We start from the raw sequence: 23671 nt of genomic DNA, 5'->3' as shown, positions 1-23671 counted from the left end.
ACAAACAAATTGCTGTGACTGATACAAAGTCATGATCAAGATAGTGAGTGCTCTTTGTTTCTGTAGGCTCTGAAAACTCAACATAATTTGAATTTCAATTGTCATAAACTCCCGTAACCCCGTAGTTTATTCACAAAAGGTTGTCTTGTTCCATGTCTCCGTGGTTGATGATGTTATCAAAGTCTCCATCATGTGCTTGTAACTACCCCCCCTCTACTCTCTAATGGAGATACTTCCCCATACCTTAGTAGAGGTAGTGACTTGATCCCACATGTGCAAAAAGCCAAGCACAGATAACAGTAGTAATTGGACCGTCTCTCCTCCACTGTAATAACGTTTTTAACTGTATTTGACTCTGTTCAGTTCCCCGGAAGAATCGTCTAAGCAATCACTGGACTCTTCCCGAGCAGTTCCGTGTCTTCAACCTTTAATCCTGACCCCCGTCTTCTTCCATTGTCTACTGCTTCCCACTCCGAATTATTCCATCTTCATGTGCGCGTCTAGTTCTAGTCTCACGCGACACTATCTAAAAAATATATTAATTGTTCGTTGTTGAAGCACGAGACCTGTCTGTCTGTACGTACCTCGGCTCCTCCCGCTATTCGCACGCCTGTCTACTACTGTCTCCATCTTCATCCCCATACATACGCGGGGCCATCATTGTTACTTGCTACTCTCTTCCCCGACCAACCTCACCTTATCCTTCCTTTTCTGTTCCCCTTCTCGTCTCTCCACGTCAATTCTCCTCTGACGATCCAGTCGCTCGACTCTTCCCGTCTTGATTGACTATTCAATGACGACGCCGTGAGCTTCTCCACCATTCAAAACTCTCTCGGACGCTCTCCCGCAGCAGGATCCCGGTCTCTCTCTCCGTCCGTCCGAGCTGCCTCGTCCGAGTCCGATTCCTACTTCTCTACACCACCGTCACGCTCGACAACTTGATCTTTTGTTCTCTGATTCGACCCACGTCTTCCCATCATGTCGTGGAGAGCTTCGGAGCGTCTGATGGACACCATCCGTCACTATGCTCGCTTTCCCGCCACTGGCGTCAGCTTGCGCCAGATGGTGCAGTTTGGCGAGAAACCCTCAGTCGGTATGTTGTTGCTCATTCCTGCCTCCATTGAGGGCAATTGTTAACTCTGATTGCTCCAAGGCACTTTATTCCGAGCTTCTCAGTTCTTAGCCGAGGAGCTTCCTATCCGTCTAGCTCATCGCGTGCAAGAACTCGACGAGCTTCCAGATGGCCTCAATGAGATGCCGTCTGTAATCAAGGTTAAAGATTGGTATGCCCAATCGTTCGAGGTATGTCATCTATAAGTCGATTGTTCAATAATAGCATGCTGACTCAATCTTTAGGAAATCACACAGCTACCTCGGCCAGAACTACCCTCGGATGTCAAAACTCGTCTCATGAAACCCAGCAAAGCTATCGGTCGCAATGCTTTCCGTCTTCCCGCCGCAACCCCCAATCCATCCATTGACGAAGGCGAGTCCGACGGCTGGGGCGGTCTCCAGAACAACAACAGCAAGAACAAGGGTCTCACACGCCGATACTTTGCAGTTGTTGATGACTCAAGTGACTGGCCCGCCGATCTTCACCTGTACAACCAACGTTTCGCTCAGACCCTGCACCAAATCAAGCGCCGTCATGATAGCGTCGTCACCACCATGGCCCAGGGTATCCTCGAATACAAGCGCCGTCGCCAGCGCATGCAAATTGACAGCACCATCCAATCGTTCCTCGATCGCTTTTACATGTCCCGTATCGGTATCCGTATGCTCATCGGCCAGCACATTGCCTTGACAGACCAGAGCCATCATCGCGACCCCACCTATGTCGGTATCATCTGCACAAGAACCAACGTCCAAGATCTAGCCCAAGAAGCCATTGAGAACGCCCGTTTCGTCTGCGAGGATCACTACGGTCTCTTCGAAGCCCCTAAGGTCCAACTCGTCTGCAACCCCAACCTCAACTTTATGTACGTTCCCGGCCATCTGTCGCACATGCTCTTCGAGACCCTCAAGAACTCGCTGCGCGCCGTTGTCGAGACCCACGGCATGGAGAAGCAGGCTTTCCCTGTTACAAAGGTTATTGTCGCAGAGGGCAAAGAGGATATCACCATCAAGATCTCTGACGAGGGTGGCGGTATTCCCCGAAGCGCCATTCCTCTTGTTTGGACTTATATGTACACCACTGTCGACCGCACACCGAGCTTAGATCCCGATTTTGACAAGAGCGACTTCAAGGCCCCAATGGCTGGTTTTGGTTATGGATTGCCCATCTCACGTTTATACGCCCGCTACTTTGGTGGTGACTTGAAACTCATCAGCATGGAAGGGTAAGTTTATACTTGACAGTTTACAGAATCTCCTGCGCCCCCGCCATCATGAGCATGGTTAACGTTTCCCTACAGATACGGTACCGATGTCTACCTCCACCTCAACCGTTTATCCTCGTCCTCCGAACCTCTCCAATAGCAATCACTTAGCGCCGGCGCACAGAACCTCCAGGTTCCCCCTTGGGTTCTTCGCAAACGACTACAGAGCCGAAACCGAGAGATATCGGAACGGAAACAGGTGGGCGACGCCGAGGCGTTGGTCAACGCGCCTCCACGAAGCAACTATAGCAGTCCACAGGAAGTCTAATGGTTTTATTTTTCTTACACAAAGGGAATCATTGTCGCCCGCGGAAGAGCCGTGCGCCGGAGCAAAACAGAAACGAAGATATATCGTGATGCTACTATATCATCAGCAACTATTGCGAGAAACAACAGGAGGAGGAAGAAGATGGCGATAAAGAATTACAATACTATCACCACTACCATGCCCACGAGGCAGACGACGATATGCCCGGAGGAATATCACGCAAACAGGAACGCACAGGAGATTTGGTTATTTGAAAGAGGAGGAAAGAGGCTACTCGAATCGGAGGACGAAGATCCCTACGCGCAGGAGCGCAACAGCACATGGTTCACAAAACCAGAATCATCAACGTCGGGTCACAATGCCGGAAGTTTATACGGCCTAACGAAGCGTGTCGTAGCACGCATGTTTGGACAGTGAGAGTTGTTAGGCTGCGGTATGGTTCATTTTTATTTTTTATATTCTAGGTAAATCCCTTCCTAGGTCGAAAAGAGGGGGGTAGACAAGCATCGTTCTCTTTGCAACGATGAAAGGGTACATTTGCTTGTATATGATGCATTGGATACGAAACGGAAAGGGGATCAAGCTCGAAGAGATGAACAAGGGCTGTCTTGATGGCAGACTATCCAAGCATGTATATGGAACGAAAATACTTCTACGGGAGTCTTGGTCATGGGTAGGAAATATCATTGCATTTTGTTTTTTCTGGGTTACTCTTTCAGCGCCACGGTCTGAATTTGACTAGCATTCAGGCATATTGATGGCAATATTACAATGAGCAGCAGGTTCCTTGTGTGATGGCATCTTTCATTTGCGAGCCAGATGGTAAAGTAAAGAACCAATTGCTAAACTTGCCTGTCTAGAGTGACAATAGTTTCCGCTTCTCTCAAGATTCACGCTCATTTCCATTTCTACCTTGACGATGATCCTTCCGAGAGCCACGCTTCCAGCGTCCCATGTCCATTGCCATGGCGTGGGTTCGAGTTGCTCGATACAAGTGGCGCCTGTCGTTTTCCTGTCGATGGAACTGCTCCAGATTGGGCGTCCATGAAAGGCAAATAAAATCAACCACTACCCTCTTTCGTGAGTGAAGTGGGATGTCAATAAAAATCAGAGCAAAAGAAAAAAAAAGACCGATCAGGGGTCCCAGGGTAAGGAACAATCGTTCCGCTACTGTCGGAGGCGTTTGCATCGAACCTGTTCCCATCCGTCCAAGTCCTTGCGACACTCTTCATCGACAGACTCTTCCTATTTTTGGCGTCCAGACAGTCGCTCTTGCAGCTTGAGCTGGGCCTGAGTGAATCGGAGCTATGATATAGGTTAGTCAATACGCTCAACACCATGAATCGATACTACCTACTTCGCTGGCCTTGGGCCATTTGCCTCTACCACTGGTCTGTGGCATTGGAGCAGCAGGGATATCATCCCAGTTACCAACGAGGTTGGAATCCTGATCAGTCTTGCCAGACGCCGAAACGACGGAAGTGGAGCTGGAGACCACTGTAGGATTCTTAACAACTCTGTGCTGGGTGCCTCTGGCATCCCATGCGTTGTATTTGATCTGCCGGGAGGCAGCAATCTCCTCTTGGTCCTTTCGAAGGGTCGTGGCAGTTGAAATACTACCAGTAGTGCTCCCATTCATGCCAGACTGGCTTGCTTCACTGCTTTGTTCTGGCTTCTTCTTGCCTTGTAGGTGAGGGGGGAGCTTCCTTCCCGCAACTGCAGCGCCTGCCATGCCCTTTGAGTTCTCGGCAACAGAGCCTCCGCTTTGTTTCACATCTTGATAGAAATCTTGGAGGAAGCGTGGAACATCGGCGTTTTGGCTAGGTGTGGCGGACGAGGTGTTGTTGGCGATGCGAGCTCGTAGGTGAGGAGGTAGGTGGCTCGATGTAGTCGACCTGTTCTCGTTTGCAACACTGGATGTCTCCGAGTACGACAGTGTAGTGGCTCGAGCCGAGGTTTCTGAATTTCCAACGGTCTCAGTGTTACCAACTACATGCAAGAATGCCCGGTTGTAGCCCGGGGTTGGCTGCAAGCCAAGGCTCTCAGGACCGGTGATAGGGGCCTGCATTATATCAGCAGTGGATACTTTCTTCTTGGGGCTACATAACTTACATAAGGCATGTTCTCGGACTCGAAAAAGGCAGCGGTGTCTGTTGGCGCAGAGTATGATTTGAGTTCGGGCTCCTCGGCAGAACGATGTCCGGTGGCCAACTGGATAGGAACGACGCCATACTCTTGGTCCGTATCCCAAGCCACACATTGTTCGCAGCGCTAGAGGACATGTTAGTTGGTGATGGTTATCCAAGGCCGCGTCGGCAACATACCGGGTTGTCAGACTTGCGTTCGTTATGAGAGTAATTATCGATAGGTCTGGCTCGGTCGCAGACGGTGCAAGTGATCTCAAAGCGGGCTGGCTGGCTGTGCTCCATGCATATCATGCCAGAGTTAGCACGATCTTTGAGGTTGGCGCGCTTCTGTTGACTCTTGGAGAAGGCACCAAGCTTCTTCCATTCACCGCCGACGGAGCAACGATACTGGTCGGCGTTAGGCATGATGCTTTGTGTCGTGTGTGCGTGTGCGTATGTGCATGCATGTATGTATATGTGTGGATGATGGAAGCAGAAAGGTGAAGAAGATGCGTTGTTGAGGATTGAGGAGTTATTTGTAGGCAGGCAGGCACCCGGGTAGATACTGTGATTCACAGTCACCAAACGTCAACCCGCCTGTGCCTTCCAACTCCGTTTTTTCATAGGCAGAGACCGTTTGCTGTTTTCTGTTTGCTCTACTGGTCACAATAGTTAATATCAGCCCACACTGTATTGCTCCTACCAAGTGGCTATTTGCCAGTGCAAGGCACTTACATCAAGATATTATCAAGGAAAATCGCCTTAGGCACTCTAACTGAGTGCCACTACCCAGCTGTCTTTAATAGCACAGTGGCTTATGAAAGTCAAATGAGATACATTTAGTAGTAGATACTCAATATAGTAGAAAGATAAGACTGGGCTTAATATATAGAGAATAAATAACTTAAGCGTAGATTTAAGATGATATAAAGGAACTACATCGTTTAGTCAAAACGAGTCGAGATATCTTTAATTAAAAGAACTGGATGAAACAATTCAGTCACTATAGGATATCATAGACCGAATATAATCGGAATAGTGATACCATAGAAGTGCAATAGACAAGCTGTTATATATCTATCTACTATACCCCCTTAGGAGGACTTTCACTAGTGATATATCTATACTGCAATAATAATACAAATAGTATAATTAGATAGGTAACTACACTGTATATAAATGAGTGATTATTGCGATTGATTAATGTGAGAGCTATGAGTGACTGTCTTGATTGATATTTGATAGTGTTTGTCCCGTTTGTATTAATCCTTTTACACCCTTAACCCTGCTCCAAATGCGTCTTTCCGATGATAATACCTTAGCCACTCGGCACTTGTGCGCCGCTGTCATATTATACGTGCATTAGTCTGAAGGCCTCTGCGTTCGATTATCTGAGTCGCATCTAAGCATACCTGTGCTGATCTTGTTGTAGGTAGATGAGGCTCAAAATGGCCCACGCACGATGTTCACCCACCACATGGCAATCTTCAACACCGTCCTCTACCCTACGTCTTGACAACGTCTGTCTTGGCCTTATCCCGGAAAAGAAACGATATAATGCATGCCGCTTCTCTATTCAAACACCCTCCTTGCGCGGCACAGACTGCTAGCGAGATACCTGGTCTCTTCCGACATTTTCACCGCCATCTACCCTACAGAATCCTGAATTGAATCAAAGCCTTCACCGCTTGACCAGAACCTTACATAGCGCTGAGCTAAACTTCTGCCGAACCCCAGATGATCGATCACCTGCTGGCATGATGAACAAGTTGACAGTTCGAAACTGTTACCATGGATCACTATGAGGCTTTGCGTTGCATGTCCGTACTGCATTGTCGCGATGACTGCATGGTGCCTAGGCCAAGAAGTGTACCGCGCTCGTTTGTGACGATATCCTCGGCTTCCGATCACCTCGCTACCGCATAAAGACTACAGAATCTGCCAGACCGCATGGCAGTTATCCTGCAACCACCCTGCGCCTCTCAAGAAGCCATTGGTGTCCATCGCGTAACTGGACAAGCAGACTCTGCAAGTGACCGCCTTAGCCGACGGAGCAAGCATAAAAAAAACTTTTACTGCACATACGTACATGCTGGGGTCAGGCCATGTTGCTGCAGTGATGTTGAGCAAGACGTGTCAAGCGACTGCGATATCCGCAGACTATTCGTTGCTAAAGGCGTGTCTACGGTAGAGCAGGTACCCATCACCTGGCGCACCCATGACGAACGGCCCATCTGCTATGGGGATGTAAGCTTCACTTTCTGATCGCGAAACCCGCCAGAGACACATGCCACCAAGTTGCTGCAGACAAGGACAGGTCTAGTCCGCAACAAGATACCCTTTGCCGATAAGGGTTTGAGGTCTTCCAGATCGAGGCCCAACCATACTCATCTTGGTCACAAGATCTGGGGTAGCCAGGCTTACGACTTGGGCTTCTGCAAGCCTAAGCAATGGACTGGAGCTACGGATACAAAACGACGTGTGATAAGATTCACCTGGCAACATTGAGAGGAAACCATGGGTATTGGCTTTTTACTTGGCGATGAAACAAAAACTGGTAACAAAGTGACATCCCTTGAGGGTTATCTCTTACGGGCTGATTCTCTGGCAATAATCAGCCCGCGGAATGCAGCTGGACCCTGAAGCTGTGCTTTGAGATAACATCGGTTGCTCAGAGCACCACTGGGACCCAGTGTGTGATCATCGTGATTATCGAAAGAAAACAAAATAGATCGACGTGTCGCGTAGTCGCGTCCAATCGCCGTCCATGACTTCACCACGAACGATGCCACCGTGACAGATGATCCAAGCGGGCCAAGATCGACTACCATAGCTCTCGGGATACAATCAATGTGAATCCCCCCGACAAGGTGGACGGGCAGATGATATCGCCACATTCGCAACAGGTCCACGTAAAGAAAAGGAAAAGCCTGCTTCGCTTTTAAACCCGGCCAATACGGAAGTGCCAGCTCAGGTTCCGGCTAGCTGATGATGCATCACCCATCACATCAACAATGGTCGGTCCCTAGAGAAACCGAACACGTCAAGAAAGGACCCGACAATGCGGTGACTGGGGGGCAATGTGAATCCCCAGCCAGCCAGCCATCTCTCAGCATTACAAACTTTTTTCAATGCTCATGCTAATGCTAGAAGACTTTGCTGGAAAACTCTGCCCTGACCTGAACATTACTCAATTCATCGAATGCAAGACCGGTATGCTGCCGATCAGCAACAAAGCCTAAATCAATCTCAATCACCACTAAAAACTAAAACACAGTCTACGGATTGGATAATAGCACGAGTTTTGCAAGTCTTTTACCGTCGACGGTGCGGTTGGACAGCACGCTAAAGAAAAAGCCAACAACGGGCTTGAGGCTACCGACGGTGGAGCAACACGGGGCGTCCCATCGGGAAGAACCCTTTGGACATGGCTGCACTCCACAAATGTCAACAGAGAGTTGAGTCGAAAGTTGAGTTCCCAAGGCTTCGCTCGGCTGCTGCCCAGACCATACCTTCCAAAGAAGCGAGGAGGGTGGCAGGGGAGGGAAAACCGTGTGTGAAAACCCAAAAAGTGAGGCATTGCGAGACCATACCAGACCTGACTAGGACGAGGGCTGGGAATACGAAATACTATCGACAGGCATTCAATTACCATTACTCGTGTGGCGCAGGCTCCATCACGATCCCTCCCAAAGCCAATTGAGTCAAAGCAGTGAGTAGACCATGGTCGTCAGCACCAGCGGATAATAGAAGGCTTTCGTGGCAGACGACAAAAGATGATGTGAGCCGAGCCACCTCAAACAGACACAATTCAGTGGCAGGCAGCCCGTAAGAAAAGAAACACTGCAATGACGACAATGTTTGAGCTAAATCGAATGGGATCGAGGCACACACTTCCCTCTTTTTGACACGGCACGGCACGTCAAGGCTGAATCAGGTACGGGCCCTGAGTGTGTAACAGACTGCATCATGATGCCGTTGGTAGTGAGCTCATCAGTTCTCTCAATGTTGGTCAAGAAGCCAGCCACAATTACCCATCGCGTCAAAAAGAAACCATACTGTCAATAATCAATCAATGCCTGGCTGTTCACCCGCCAGCGCCAGCCCAGCCTCCATCTGTGCGTGCCGCGTTTCGGCGCCTAGGGCCCTGATACTGCAGGCCATATATGCTGCGGCAGGTCATCTACAAGGTCAAGCAGCCACTGGAAAATAACGATATACATAGTAATGATCCCTTCATCAGTTGCTACTATAGGTCCCTCAAAACTGCGCGAACGGACCTGCGAGGGACCTGAGTCGCAGGTTCGCTCGCATCATCTATCATCTGTGCATATCTGGTCGCTCAGTGACAGACCAGAACGTGTCTGTCGCACAGGGAACTCCCGGACAGCCTTGGGCCGTGACGGACGGCGGACCTTGATTGAAGGTTTTGGGCTGGGTTGGAAAATGCAGGGACAATGGCATCAGAGTTCACCCCGCTGCTTTGCGCTGCGCTCGCTGATTCGAAACGCTTGCGACCCAGTCCAGTCCAGTCCCTTACATTGACGTTTATTATCTGCCCTGCCACCAACAGAAGCTGCATAATGCGAGACTTGGGTAACAGGCGCGGCGGCTCCTCAGGTCTCGCCGCGTTTCATGCAACGCAAATACTACCTGTTTGAACAAGAGACAACTGCAAGGAAGACGACTTATCTGTCACTTTCTGTGAGATAACAACGGAAAAGCAACGATAATGGAGGGGAGAGGAGGGGAGGGGGAGGGGCTCAGGCAATCTCAATGACAATCAAGGCACGAACAACGACTTCACTGCGAGATGGATCGACGTCTAGGCTGGATAAGTCGTCCACTCTGCTGGGCCAGGATAACCTTTCCTTCTCGAAGGTCTAATGGATTTTTCCGTGACACCGGGCAACCCGGGAATGCTACCGTACGGTATCATCGTGACCAGGCTCACCAGTGGTTCTGTCGCAGGCAATCTCCGTTCCCCGGGCGTGTGTCCTTTGCATTGGGTCGATGATCCTGCGGCATCGTGACAGGCGAGAGTCCAGGATCGGGAAACGTGCCCCGAGAGGGACAAAAGTATCCGTAGTCGAGAGAGTGCACGGTACAATAATGTTGGGGAGTTGCTATTCACGAGCAAGCGAGTGGAAGTCCAGGGTTTCAAAGATACTAGACTACTAAGTTAGGGCAAGCAGAAGCAGCTTGGACTGGTACTTGAGTAATTGGTACCTGCAGCAGCAGTCTGGAAAGTACCGATCGAATGGGTAGGCATCCACTCATAATCAGGCATGAAAAGATGTTTGCTAATTAACGAGCAGCGCAGGCGAAAGTGATGTGAAGTGAGTAAAATTGACCTGGGCCCTCCATGTCGAGTCCACGGTCCGGCGGCTGGCCCCTGGCAGCGGCCCCACACCCCGGACGGTTGGTTAGAGGTTGGTGTGTATGGTAGTCTGTGTACAGAGTACATGGACATGTATAGTGGTATCCGTACTCTACAGGCTCTTCCAAAACCATGAGACGAACAATCTCGCTCGCATGGATCAAAGGAAAAATCAGACCTTTTCTCTTCTCAAACCCTGGATAGAAAGAGCATCTCCCGTATCCGTACTCTTGGTGACTCTTATGCCGAACAAGACATCAATATCAGATCGAGCATAACCATGTAGCTGATACAGCATCAAGATGATTTGTGATGATAGTCATAATACCTTCCACATGACGTTGCATCTGTTAATTAACTTGCACACAAGCTCATGGCACGATGACACCATGTTGCCGGACAATACTGTGCAGCATCGATCTGCCTGAGAGCAAACTTGCTTGTACTGTCCCCCAGGAACCACTTTAGGGCTCACACAAGTTTATCCGTCATGATCGACTTGTGAAAGCAGGGACGGTGCCTGACTGCTTTTCAGCTCAACGGTTACAAGACTTTGTGGCGTCTTATGTCCCAGTTATGCCCTGAATGGCGCTGCATAAATCGCACTATCAACGGACCTGTACACGTGTGTGACAAGGGTCCGCCCGTTTGTTTCGGAAAAAGCTGGTCCTTGTTTCCATCACCACGGCTTCAAACCGTCCCTTTGTAAGTGTGCAAAGCAGTTTGATTCCCAAGCAGGTTTAACTTTGTCCCCTCAGCGTGTTTCGTCACACTTTGAATGCTTCAATGCCCCTCGTTGATTATCCCATCTCCCCTCTTCTCCCCTCCCCCTTTTCCCATCGAATCTATTCCAGGCCCCTGGGAAGCATAATTCCAAGGGCACGTCCCGGCAGAAGGAAAAGCGTCAAAGCTAGACAGGTTGTTTGATTAATGACCCCCCGGCCGCTGAGAGACGGACGGCCTCCGCACGTACCAATTTAGCTCGCGAGGGTCCTCAAGAGCGCACCAAAGGTTGGGTTTGGGGGGATGAACGAGGGGCAGCCTGAGAAGCCAGTTCATGCGACCCCGAGACAGTACATGGACACTCGGAGGCTCTTGCAGATGGGATTTGACGAGCGCCACGCGAATAAGCCAGAGATTGTTCATGTTCAGCCCCCAGAGCAAGGATGAGAATTTGACGTTTCGCTTCGAGCAAGTCGATAAGGGCTCGCCGTATTCCTGGCCATCCGTATCCATAGATAGACGGTTGTAACTGCATGTGTACCAGTAATCAAGGGTCTGTGGTGCGAGGCCACGAGAATCCGCCGAGGCTGAGCAGAGTAGCACGCGTCTGTAGGCAGGCAGTGAACAAGAGAACGCGTCTGTCACAGATTACAAAGCGCGTCTGGTAGGTAGGATTGGATTGGTGTCCAATCTTAGCATTTTGCTTGGCTCATCAAAAGTTAAGCTTCACCAACGAACATCACCAATAAACGCCGCATTGTACGACCAATATTTTTCACCCGTGATATTTATTATTTGCCGAGCGCTTTTGGCGATCCAATATCAAAAGGCATGGAGGTGGTGGTCACGGGAGACAAGACAGGTTGAATTGCTCATCTCCTTGACCCTGCGCGCCTATCACAAAATGCTCCACGGCTGGCAAAACGAGATGTGAGGTGCATCCATCCGATTTACGCCCAAATTGCGACAATTTGCAACGCGGAGAGCTATGCCCGAAAAGAGGTTATTAAAACATGGGAACATAGAGGCGGGCCTTTTTGGTAGCTTGCGAGATTGGGATTGGTATTTTTTGCACGTTGGGCTCTTAGTTAATCTGTACCATATTAGCAAGTTCCTAAAGTCCCCCCAATAGGTAGGTAGAAAATGGTCCCCTTCTCGGAGACGACACCGTCATCGTCGGTGGTTGCTCTGGGTCGACGGACCAGAAATCCTAGGAAGCTTCTAGGGGATCCAGGGGAGCTCTCCCGCGGCGGCCCTAGGTCGTTTCTTTGAGTTTCGTCCCCAATTGTTCTGTCATCCTATTCCAACCAGGCTCTGCGTGAGAGAAAGTTGATTTCCGTTTATCTGGGACTACTGGGGACTCTGACCCTTATTTCCAACAGCCGATGGGCTCAAGTTGGAGGTGTGAAATCTCCCGTGATATATCACGACTCGTTGCTATTCGTCGTCTGCCACTTGGGGAAGCCGGACATTCTAGTCCATACCAGTGAGTAGCCAGTCTCGTCAGGGTTGAGAGGGCCACACGACACCATGGAAATAGACCCTCTGACCCTTTGAGTGCTCCATTCCCAAAACCTTGCACACCATATGAATCTTTTGGCTGTTGCCCGTGGGACCTGATCCTCATTCCTTGGTTGTCTGGGACATTTGATAATCCATCCAGAGCATCGGAATTCGTTTCGTTACTACCGCAAATTCGCGCCGATTTGGTGGTGATATCCTTGAGAACTTTTCTCCCTTGTCCCATGGCATGAAAAAGAGAAATGCATGCTGGAGGTTATTTTGGAGGTGGAGGATGTGGTTGAACCCTGTACCTGGAATTGCAGCTTGAGAACAGGCCAAAGCAAAGTATATGTACCTCGATTGCCGTGACTCGAACTAAGTTCATAAGGCTTGGGTTAGTATAGCACGTCTGAAGACCACTGTCTGCTCCCCAGCAGCGCATCGATTCCAGGCCATTGTTCACTGTTCAGTGCTCTGCTGTCCGTCGGGTTCCGTATCTTCAAACCTCTCAGGTGTAAAGATGTCCACCGGAGCGCGGGTACGTACACCCATCTTGGCAATTCAAGCCTGAACCGATGGTGTTGCTGTGCTGTGCTCGATTTCCATTTCTTGGACCGGGGCAGCTAAAGTGGGCTGTCGAGTGCTGTAGAGTGACATGCTGAGTGGAAAAAGCTACCGCAGTCTGACGACATGAATACCTTTTCTCCCAGCCACATTTCTACAGGGCAGCAGGTTTCTGCAAGGTCCCGCTCATGGCTTGCAAGTACATGGACTTGACCTCCTTATCCCATCCCATCACAGTATCCTGGACGAGTCTCCATTGCTTCTTTTTCCATAGCTTCCCTGCACCACCTGAGCTCCACCGGCCCAAGCTACCCTCTGGCTGTTGCTGTTGACGGATACCACGACACGCCCACGTTCGCGCACACCCCGTCTCGTCTCACTCACGTCTGCTCAGGTTCTTTTCTTTGGCTTCTGGATTTTGGACTGTAACTATTGGGCTCTTCTGGGCGACTTGCTGGTCGAGGTCGATGTCGTTCTCCCTGGCTTTTACATCATTCGTTGTTGAGTCTTTCGCTTGGCTCACTTGCATTTCGCTTCTTCTTTCCCCTCACTTTAGTCTTTTTCCGAGAAGTCAGATGAAAACAATAACAATGTTTATCAGCATCGTCTGAACAATCAATCACCAGTCGCAGTTGCAGTTGGGTGCAATCAATACAACACTCAGCGCATCGCATTAATCACACTGCACTAACGTTGGAGCGGGAAGCTGTTCGCTGGGGCCTCTCTAAAGAGTGGCCGACACTCACTAAGTACCTTCGTAGTGGACTGGACTGAGGATCCTGCCTCGATCGGCAGGTTCAAGCCACTCCCCCCCCTGACCCTTGGCCCTGGACAAGAGCTTTCCCTCTCCTTTTCGTTAATATCGACCCTATCCACTTCTGCAATCACCCTCACTTCAGTCACTCCTTTTGCTCTTCTGGAACCTGGACCCTCTGGGACGATCTCATCTCCTTGATTGACGTTTATTCTCATCGTCGTCTTGAATAATTCTATTCTCCCCATTTACATCCCCTCCTTCTCGACATCCCATTGTTCTGTTCAGTCCATCGTTACTTTACTTCATCCCAACCAAGAACACCGCCACTATATCTCCTCCTACAATTAAACCTCCAGCAGGACAACCTTACTACCCGTCTATCGCTAAACAATTGCTCTGCACACCCACAACCTTCTTTCATCGTCTTCACCAGCAACTTCGCCCATCTGAATGCTCCGGTAACTCGACATTTAGCTCTTTGATAGAGCTTATCGTCTCCGGCTTGGTTTAGGTATACTCTAACGCCCGCCGGCAAATATCGAGAACCCCAGGACCCCGACTCCTCGCGTGTCACTGCATCTCGACAATAGAGTGTCTCGATCAAACCTCGACATTATGACTGTTCCAAGTGATTTGACCCACCGGGGTGCAAACGGCCAGCATCTTTCTCTCGAGGATCGATTTGAAGTTTTGAAGGAAATTGGTGATGGTAGCTTCGGTAGCGTCGTCCTGGGTAGAGTCCGGACGGCTGGTGCCAACGTTGCCCGTCGAGGCACAGTGGTAAGTCGATACGATGTGTAACCTACTGTGTGACAGTTGCTAACCAATTCCAGGTTGCCATCAAGACTATGAAGAAGACTTTTGAGTCTCTCCAACCATGCTTGGAGCTTCGTGAAGTCGTCTTCCTACGCACACTACCACACCACCCTCACCTTGTTCCCGCCCTCGACATTTTCCTGGACCCTTACTCAAAGAAGCTACATATCGCCATGGAGTACATGGAGGGTAACTTGTACCAACTGATGAAGGCTCGCGACCACAAGTGTCTTGACAACGGTAGCGTCAAGAGCATTCTCTACCAGATCATGCAGGGTCTGGAACACATTCACTCACACCACTTCTTCCACCGCGACATCAAGCCCGAAAACATTCTTGTCACAACATCCGGCCACAATGATGCTGGCAACACTTTCCGACGATACTCTTCTCTCGTTACTCCGCCTTCAACCCCACCCACATACACCGTCAAGATCGCCGACTTTGGTCTCGCCCGTGAGACACACTCCAAGCTTCCTTACACCACATACGTCTCAACAAGATGGTACCGTGCTCCCGAAGTCCTCCTACGAGCGGGAGAGTACTCTGCTCCTGTCGATATATGGGCCGTTGGAGCTATGGCTGTTGAGATTGCCACGCTGAAGCCGCTCTTCCCTGGTGGAAACGAGGTTGACCAAGTTTGGCGAGTTTGTGAGATCATGGGCAGCCCAGGTAACTGGTACAACAAGTCAGGCAACCGAGTCGGTGGAGGCGATTGGCGTGACGGCACAAGGTTGGCTGGCAAGCTGGGTTTCTCGTTCCCCAAGATGGCCCCTCATGCCATGGACACCATTCTGCAAACACCGCAGTGGCCTGCGTCTCTGGCTCAGTTCGTTACCTGGTGTTTGATGTGGGACCCTAAGAACCGCCCAACTTCGTCACAAGCTATCGCCCACGAATACTTTGTCGATGCCGTTGATCCTACTCGACCCAAGTCATCAGCTTCCCGAATCCTCGGCCGCAAGCAATCCGATCTCAGCCGAAGCAGCAAGGAGGCCTCTACTACCCCAACTTCCGTCAAGCAATCTTGGTTCCGCAAGTCCCTCATCGGCCGTTCTGAGAGCACCGACCTGGCTACCATGCAGACACAAACAAAGGAGCCTGCTGGTCCTCGTCCTGCCCCCGAACCTGTCGCCGCAAAGGCCCGCCCTGCCGCCGGAAAGAGAGCTACTTGGACAAACGGCCCTTCAAACGTGGCGCCCATGCCCATCCTTCCTACTGCGCGGCCAATCTCGCCAATCCCTGATGCTGTAAATGCCCGCGCCAACAATGCCTACGACGACGCTTACGCTAATGGACATGGCCAGGGGAAGACCAAGAAACTTGGCCGACAGCTCTCTGTCGCTTCAAGCACAAACAACTACACAGAAATGCATCGGCAACAAGCCGAACGGGCTCTCAATGGGAATTCTGGCCTCGCCTCCCCTCCGAGTGGACAGAAGGAGAGCTTCTTTTCACATCTCCGAAAGCGTGCGAGGCGGTTCTCGGGACGACATCAGACCCCCGTCTCACCCTCCTATGATGACGACGACCTGGAGGCCCAGGTTGGATGTGGCCCTTGGGGTAGCAACCGGTCGTCCATGGTTATCGACCAATCGCAACAACCGGCTCCCGTTCCCAAGTCCGAGGTCTACGAATCTCTTGACAAGGCCCTCCGAGATGTTCAGACCAACCTCGATTCGAGACCTCCCGTTCCGCCCGCTCACCAGGTCTCGCCTACCAGCACCCTCAAGCGACATCACTCGCTACCTCAACAACAAGCCCGGTCAGTAGACAACCTGATCGGTGCTGCACGGGGTGGTCCCATCTCTAGCCGTACACGACGAGCCCAAGCGACTCATGGTGTGCATCAGTACGAGGCTCCTGATGAGGAAGAAGAGCTCATGGACGAGGCCATGACAACAACGCAAAGAGCCATGAAGCGAATGGAACAAAACCAAAATAAGCCGCTTCGACAATCGGCTAGCAACATTGGGTTGATGAACCCATACCCCACTCCCTCACCTTCAGCGAACGGCAACCAAGTGTTGTTCGCCGATGGGCAAGCTATTACTCCCAAGCCTCTTGATCTAAACAAGAGAACTGATCAGTACAAGTGGCCCACGCCGCCGTATGAGGAGAGTGAATGGGCAGCGTCGGCATCAGCCAGTATTTGGGCTGCTGGCAGTCGCATTTAGGATTAAAAATCTGGGCGCAACCTGTTACGATTACGTCCAGCGGCGTGGAAAAGTTATTTTGATATCAACTCGCATGGTCATGGTGTTTGGGTGTTGGGTTACGATATGGAACCCTTTTTTTTCTTTATCTTTTTTTACCATCGTTGCAACGTGGGCGGGGTTTGACTTTTGGGCATATTGGCTTGACTATACATACTTTATTCCCCCTTCTCTTCAGCACGCTCGACGTTTCACCAAATACCCGGCCGGAATTTACGCCGCCTTTGCACATACTATTATTATTATCTCTTCGCAATCTCTCTCTCTCTCCCTTTCCGCAACCGTTTGCTCTTGTTTTTATTTCGTATACCTTGAGTATCAAATACCCCTATAGACCACAGGCGAGCGCAGCCGTAGCAATCTGCTTGAAGCAATATCACATACCACTCAATCCATTTCTTTCCTTTGTCTCACTATATATAAGAAGGGGAAACGGAGTCTTGGGTTCTTGGGCTGAATATGACCGGCCATTTCTCTTTGTCATATTAGGTTGTCTCTGCTTGGTGGATGCACAAAAAGGGTCAACAGGACGCCTCTTGGGAGATGGGCAGGAAGATGTCATCATTTGCGTTGCGTATTGGAGGATGTATAAAAGGTCATTATTGCGTATTTACCAGTCGCGATTATCAGTCGAGGTGTTGGGAGATTGCCAACCGAATAGAATTGAGTTTTACAGTCTATCTAGGATGCCAGAACCCAGTTTGCGACTTGATGATGAGAGAACTGTATATAATTATCATTATACCCGGCAACAAGAGGTGGAATGCCATATACGTGGAGGAAGCACAGGGTTAATTAAGGAAAAATAACAAAACAATTACCGTTTCATCTTATCACACTACTGCTGTACATTGTGACGTTTTACGATCGTGAGTGAGTCACCACCACACATGTGCATTGTGACATGCCTATCCTGGGGTGACCCTGATGATGATTTGACAGAAAAAACTCTTTGGTGATGAGTGAAGAATGTTGATGGTCTCATAAATATATCTTAAAGGAAGGTTTCGGTCTCCCTTTATGAGTGTGGGCTCCGCAGTGAGGCAACATTTGTAACAAGCAAGGAGGCAACCGAATTAATTAGGCTGACGATGGGAAATGAGGTGGCTTGAGTAGTGAGGTTAGTTAGTAGTTATTGCATTGAGAATGATGACAAGCATGCATGGTATTATTTGCATAGCATTATTCAGACCATGTACAAGAACAAGCAAATACATAGGTTTCGCTATTGGGGTATCGTTGTATTGTCATTGGCTTTGTTTAATGGATGAAACCGATTGAAGTTTCTGCGATATACAACAGTCTATAGTTGATCTGATATGTGACCATATACTGAGATGGGATGAGATGAAATCAGTCCGACGTCACGTGGTTCAAGGAACATCACGACGCTTACCTTAGGCAGCACTCTAACAAGTCAAGCCAAGAACTGACGACAAAAGCTGTGAGTGGTCATTACGAAACAAGAGACGATCTCTTCTCTGTATCTTTTCTAAAAACGTGTTACACGATCTCTCCTTTTTTTTCTCTTTTCTTTCAGGATTAGTTTGCGATTCTTCAAAGTTTGTTTTTTCTATTCGTCTGAGATCGAACCGTAACGGTAGACGTTTCACCAGTCAGCGACGAGGCAAACCAGTTGAAGGATGAGTTGAGGCGCAGTGAGATTTGAAAGAGTGAGAACGAAAAATACCTTGAAATATCTACTCTCATATTGGACCAGCATATTTCTTGAACCTCATCCTTATCTATCATCTCAATCAATCATCTTACCAAAGAACAAAAACGGTCAGCCATCAATCTCACGCGGGGGAGGGGTAAAACGGTTGTTGGACTCATGATAAAACGGACTGGCTTGGCTTAAGACTCGACTTGTTTAGCAAAAGGAAATCACCATCATCATGAGTCTCAATCTCCCAATTCGACAAAGCACAAGCAGTCAGCGCAATCGCGAAAGTCGCAATAATTACTTCAACAGTTATACACCGCCAAGCTCCACAGAAGCTATCAATGGCCCTGTTAGGGAGTTGGTGAGAGAGCAGACGCCTCTAAACGACCGCTTGATCGTTGGTGTTGATTTCGGTACTACTTTCTCAGGGTAGGTATCGAAACTTATAACAAAAAATGAGATACTGACCATCGTAGTGTCGCTGCTGTGTACACTTCCACCCCTGATGATATAGAAATCATCAAGACATGGCCAGGCGGCAATGGCATCACCTCGGACAAAGTCCCGACTGAGATCGCCTATAGCTACCCTCCCAATGCCCCCCAAGGAACTGAACCAACTGTGAAATGGGGTTTCCAGTTCAAGCCTGAGGAGTCTCGTCTGCGCTGCATCAAGCTCTTCCTCGACCGCTCGCAGAAACTCCCCTTTTACGTCAGCCCTCTCGACACAGCCGCTCAGCTGAAGCGTTTCAACAAGAATGTTGTTGACGCTGTGAGCGACTACTTGACCCAGGTTTATAAGCATACCATGGATACCCTCACACGTCGCTATGGAGAGTCGTTCATGGCGTCGACAAAGGTTGAGTTTGTCTTGACGTGTCCAGCTGTTTGGAGTGATGCGGCCAAGAATACGACTCTGCAAGCTGCTGAGAGAGCGGGTATGGGGTCCAGATCTGAGATCCAGATGATTAGTGAGCCTGAAGCTGCTGCTGTGTATACGCTCAAGGCGATCCAACCTAATCACCTCAACGTGGGCGATAACTTTATCGTTTGTGACGCTGGAGGCGGTACCGTTGAGTGAGTTGGCTTTACTCCATTGAAAAAATTCCAGGCACTAACAGTTTTCAGTTTGATTGCGTACAAGATTATCTCTCTCAAGCCACTCAGAGTCGAAGAGTCTGCAGTTGGAACAGGAGGGTTGTGTGGAAGTGCCTTTTTGAACTATCGCTTTGAAGAACATGTTAGAGGCCGTCTTGGTCAAACACGCTTTGACGAGATGAAGAGTAAGAAGGGCAAGACGTGGCAAATGGGTCTTCGATACTTTGAGGAGTTTGTTAAACGAAACTTTAACGAGGATGAGCACCAGGAAGTCAACGTTCCGTATGTACACCCCACCGAACCTTTTATTCTGAATATTGCTAATATTTCTTTCTAGTTTCCCTGGTCTTCCCGACGATGAAGAAGCTGGGCTGGACTCGGGCTTTTTAGTCATGACGGCAGAGCAGGTCAAAGACATTTTCGAACCCGTAGTGAAAGAAGTATGCGATCTTGTCCAAGGCCAGGTCTCAGGTCTTCGATCAAAGGGCGGCATCGTCTCCGGCATCGTGCTGGTGGGAGGCTTTGGCCAGAGCGACTATCTGTATCGTCGTCTCAAGTCTCACTTTACAAGCGCTGCTCCACCGCCGTACAGTGAGCGGCCTACACACGCCAATGCCAACTCTACGCAGGAGACGGGCTCTATTGAAGTGATGCAGCCTGTGTATGCCTGGACGGCGGTTGTGCGTGGTGCTGTTTTGAGAGGATTGGAGGGTAACATGGTCATTTCTCGTAAGTCGAGGATGCACTATGGAACTTCATATGCGACTGTGTATGATGAGGATAAGCATTCGGTCAGTGAGAGGTACTGGTCTCCTTTGTGGGAGCGATGGATGGTATCTGACCGGATGCAATGGCACATTGCCAAGGTACGTCCCCTTTTTACTTTATATCAACTATGCAGTTACTAACATATCCCAGGGCGAGGCTTTATCACCGCTTGCCCCAATCGCATTCCACTACACACGTAACTTCCGCCCTGGCCAATCCCTCATTGTCACAGATGACTTGATAGCGTGCGACGCCGACGAGCCTCCTGCAGCGTACACGAGGGATCTGATCCACGTGTGTACCCTCACGACAGACCTCAACGCCGTTCCTAGAAGTCTGTTTACGAGGTTGACGACCACGAGGGGAGTTGAGTTTGATAATCTAGATTTTACACTAGAGATGAGGGTTGAGAGTGCGGGACTAGGCTTTGAGTTGAAGGTTGATGGAGTGCGGTATGGAAGGGTTGAGGCTGAGTTTCACTAAGAGATGGATGTTGGATGGGATAGTATATAACGATTGGGTTTTGGATTAGACTGTGATAAATAAACTCACTATGTGCTCCATGTGATGGTCTTGGTATAACCTCATCTTTGTCTGTAGCTGCTGGGTGAGCAATGCAGAGCACAACTCTTCCGCTTCCTTTCTATGCAGTCAACAGAAGCCATGTCTTTTATGACAATTTACACATCAGACTCCATCGGCACGGGAATCTCTCTTCTCAACCTCTTCTGAATCTCCTCAAAATCCCCTTCATTCTTCTTCGTAATAAATCCCCTCCTCACAAGGAAATCAATCATGACCGGACAAACATTCGGCTTAAATTCCCCCTTCAACATCCTCTCAACAACCTCTCCGCAACCCATCAGCACAAACTCCTCCACCTCGTCATCGCCAGGTCGCAGAACCACATCTCTCGGCATTTCCAGGTCAAATACGTAGATGATGTCTGAGTGGAACAGCTTCGAGTTGGCGTTGATGTTGGCCAGCGTTATAGCACCCGCGGGCTCGACATGTGTCGATACCAAATCTGGCGGAAGACAGGCTTCTTCTGTGGACTCGGCTTTGATGCAAGCGAGCGGTGTGTCGCTGGCTTTTATACCACCGGCTACGGTGCTGTCTAGAAGACCTGGGTAGCTGAACAGATGGCGACTTCGTCTCGCAACCCAGATCTTGATCTCTCCATCATCACGGATATATCCCGTTAAGTGAGCCCCACGCGTAGCGATGCCGAACAGAGGAGCAGCGAATCTCTCCACCTGGACGAAACTCCTAGCGCCGACTATACGGAAGTACTCGCTGTGTTCCTTGTGAAGAATAGGAAATAGATCGTCGTCGATGGCTTTGTCAACAGCTTCTTGAAACGCTGCGTTGGCGTGTTCTGTGAGTGATGAAGAAGATGGTGGTGAGGTCAGCGTTACATTACGGGCTGAGTGGTCGATGGTGAAGGTAGAGGGCCATGGCATGAGGGACACGGTGGCGGGAAGGATGAAGCCATGGGGACGAGGGTCTGGAGAGAGGAAGAGACGGTAGTAAGGGTCAAAGTTGGATGCAAAGTCTAAAGGGGCGCTGGGATTGTTAGAGATGGTGTAGATATGGCTGTATAGAGAGACTTACTTGTCGATATTGGTGATGAGATGGATGAGTTTGCGGGGTGAGGAAGTTGAGGTTGTCATGACGGAAAAGATTGGAGGATGAGTAGTATGAGGCCTCAATGATAGGGGTGTATTTTCTCTTTGAGTGATGGAGGGTTGTTGTTGAAAAGGAAGTTGATGAGTGAATTCAAGTCATAACCAAGTGGGTGGAGTTCATCTAAAACCAAATCTGCATGTGGAAATATATGCAGCCAGTGAATGGATGGATGTCCAAGTACAAGCCAACAACACCCATAAAACGAACAAGCCCGCTATTGAACATTTAGTCTTATAGATCAAGTAACAACTAGTTTACTAGTTCAGGTACTGTCTAAATGCCTCTTTACTTTTTACTTGAGATCTATCTCTCTACATCCACCAAACTAGACCTATTCCTCTTCATCCTCACCAAACAACTCATCCATATCCATAGCCTCAAGCGTAGTCTCAAGAACCTTTTTACATCTCGCTCTGTAATCCAGCGCCAACTGCTGATTCCTCGTCAAATCCCCTCCCCCTACAACTTCCACATCCGTCTCCAGTAACCTCTCCAGCTCCTGCATCACCTTGTGCTGGATGATAGCCGCCGTCTGCTGCATAAACATCCGTCCGTCCTCGCTGACCTGTCCGCTAAAGAACTTGTTTTGCTGCTCCTGCTCTGAGCCCTCGCAGATGAACTGGGCGCGCTGCTCAGGCGGTGCGAGCGTGCAGAAGATATCCCACACCATGTCGTGCTGAACATGCTGGAAGGCGCCGAGCACGGATGTGGAGTCGTCTAGTTGTACGGCTTGTTTGCTTCGTGCGAGGAGGGAGCTGGCGTGTCGGATGGGGCGAAGGGAGATGTAGTACTCTTCTGTAGCTTCACCCTGAGCGGGCTGACGCTTTCGCACGTGGACATAGTCATTGTGCAACTCTTCTGTCTCGGGGAGCATGAATCCGTAGCCGAGTAGTAGCTCAGCGTTTGTCTTCATGCTGTAGTTGTTGAATATCTGTTCTCCTGGCTGATACGCCTTTCCGACCTTGAGACTGCAGTCGCTGCTCTTTTCGTCACGTTCCCATCGTACTTGAGTGGTCATGTCATGGTTTCCCACGTCAAAGAGTGGCATTAGAACAGAAAAGTCGTCCAGTTTGACGCCTTCGGGGAGACGTTGTTGGTCTTCTGGGCCAAGAACGAGACTAGGTCGGAAACTTCTGCTGGAGAAGATGCTGTACGCCCACTGATACAATGGCAGGGTGAACTGCTTCAGGAGTTGAGGCTCCCAATCGTCTCTGTCCAAAAGATCGCAACCAGCTCTGAACTCGCGCATGACATTGGCTTTTATGTTGGCGACACCAACCTCGATATTCGTCCCCTCAAACAACTCTGCATCCTCATCAGGCCAAAATGGTGGAAGAGACCAAGAGTCAACATCATTTGGCTGCGGTAGAGCCTGTATATACGGCGTCCAGAAAGACTCTCTGAGAAGAAAGTGCTTGATGAGAACGAAGCGTCCAATGACATGAGGCGGAGTCTTGACCAGAAAGTTTGAGCTAAAGGGCTTAGGATCGTCACGTCCAGGAAGAGTGTCGAGGTAGGAGAGAGTTAGAGTGGGAGGGATGCTGACGATTGTATCAAAGGGCGATGTAGGCGCTGTTGCGCAGAATGAGAGGCCTGTTTCGGGCAGATGAGAGACTTGGACTGAGGGGTTGATGGTGGCGCCGTTGGAAGTTGCCCATTGCACGAGTGCGGAAGCACGTTCTGAGGGAGAAGAAGAGGTCATTGTGAGATGTATTTGTTT

General features: G+C 49.7%; 6 protein-coding genes across 6 annotated transcripts; 3 read left to right on the top strand and 3 right to left on the bottom strand.

Annotated features, from left to right (window-relative positions):
• Window positions 1-978: 978 nt before the first annotated feature.
• Window positions 979-2478, top strand: FGSG_04416 (uncharacterized protein; the record flags this gene model as incomplete). Its single annotated transcript, XM_011322887.1, has 4 exons — window positions 979-1093; window positions 1154-1302; window positions 1357-2339; window positions 2415-2478. The coding sequence occupies 4 exons, from the start codon at window positions 979-981 to the stop codon at window positions 2476-2478; spliced, it is 1311 nt and encodes a 436-aa protein (XP_011321189.1).
• A 1413-nt stretch (window positions 2479-3891) lies between these two features.
• On the bottom strand, window positions 3892-5198 carry FGSG_04417 (uncharacterized protein; the record flags this gene model as incomplete). Its single annotated transcript, XM_011322886.1, has 4 exons — window positions 3892-3951; window positions 4004-4708; window positions 4759-4917; window positions 4971-5198. 4 exons carry the CDS (start codon window positions 5196-5198, stop codon window positions 3892-3894), a joined length of 1152 nt encoding a protein of 383 aa, XP_011321188.1.
• A 9116-nt stretch (window positions 5199-14314) lies between these two features.
• On the top strand, window positions 14315-16692 carry FGSG_04418 (uncharacterized protein; the record flags this gene model as incomplete). Its single annotated transcript, XM_011322885.1, has 2 exons — window positions 14315-14479; window positions 14533-16692. 2 exons carry the CDS (start codon window positions 14315-14317, stop codon window positions 16690-16692), a joined length of 2325 nt encoding a protein of 774 aa, XP_011321187.1.
• A 1937-nt stretch (window positions 16693-18629) lies between these two features.
• Window positions 18630-20807, top strand: FGSG_04419 (uncharacterized protein; the record flags this gene model as incomplete). Its single annotated transcript, XM_011322884.1, has 5 exons — window positions 18630-18826; window positions 18874-19473; window positions 19525-19776; window positions 19832-20360; window positions 20413-20807. 5 exons carry the CDS (start codon window positions 18630-18632, stop codon window positions 20743-20745), a joined length of 1911 nt encoding a protein of 636 aa, XP_011321186.1. The 3' UTR covers window positions 20746-20807.
• A 135-nt stretch (window positions 20808-20942) lies between these two features.
• On the bottom strand, window positions 20943-21935 carry FGSG_04420 (uncharacterized protein; the record flags this gene model as incomplete). Its single annotated transcript, XM_011322883.1, has 2 exons — window positions 20943-21828; window positions 21877-21935. 2 exons carry the CDS (start codon window positions 21933-21935, stop codon window positions 20943-20945), a joined length of 945 nt encoding a protein of 314 aa, XP_011321185.1.
• Window positions 21936-22282: 347 nt separating this feature from the next.
• Window positions 22283-23653, bottom strand: FGSG_04421 (uncharacterized protein; the record flags this gene model as incomplete). The annotated part of the gene is made up of 1 exon (XM_011322882.1): window positions 22283-23653. One exon carries the CDS (start codon window positions 23651-23653, stop codon window positions 22283-22285), a length of 1371 nt encoding a protein of 456 aa, XP_011321184.1.
• Between the last annotated feature and the right edge of the window lie 18 nt (window positions 23654-23671).

This window comes from Fusarium graminearum, chromosome 2 (assembly GCF_000240135.3).
Source record: "Fusarium graminearum PH-1 chromosome 2, whole genome shotgun sequence".
Lineage (NCBI taxonomy): Eukaryota > Fungi > Ascomycota > Sordariomycetes > Hypocreales > Nectriaceae > Fusarium > Fusarium graminearum.
The sequence above is the reverse complement of the archived record's forward strand: the minus strand, read 5'-3'. Positions and strand labels throughout refer to the sequence as shown.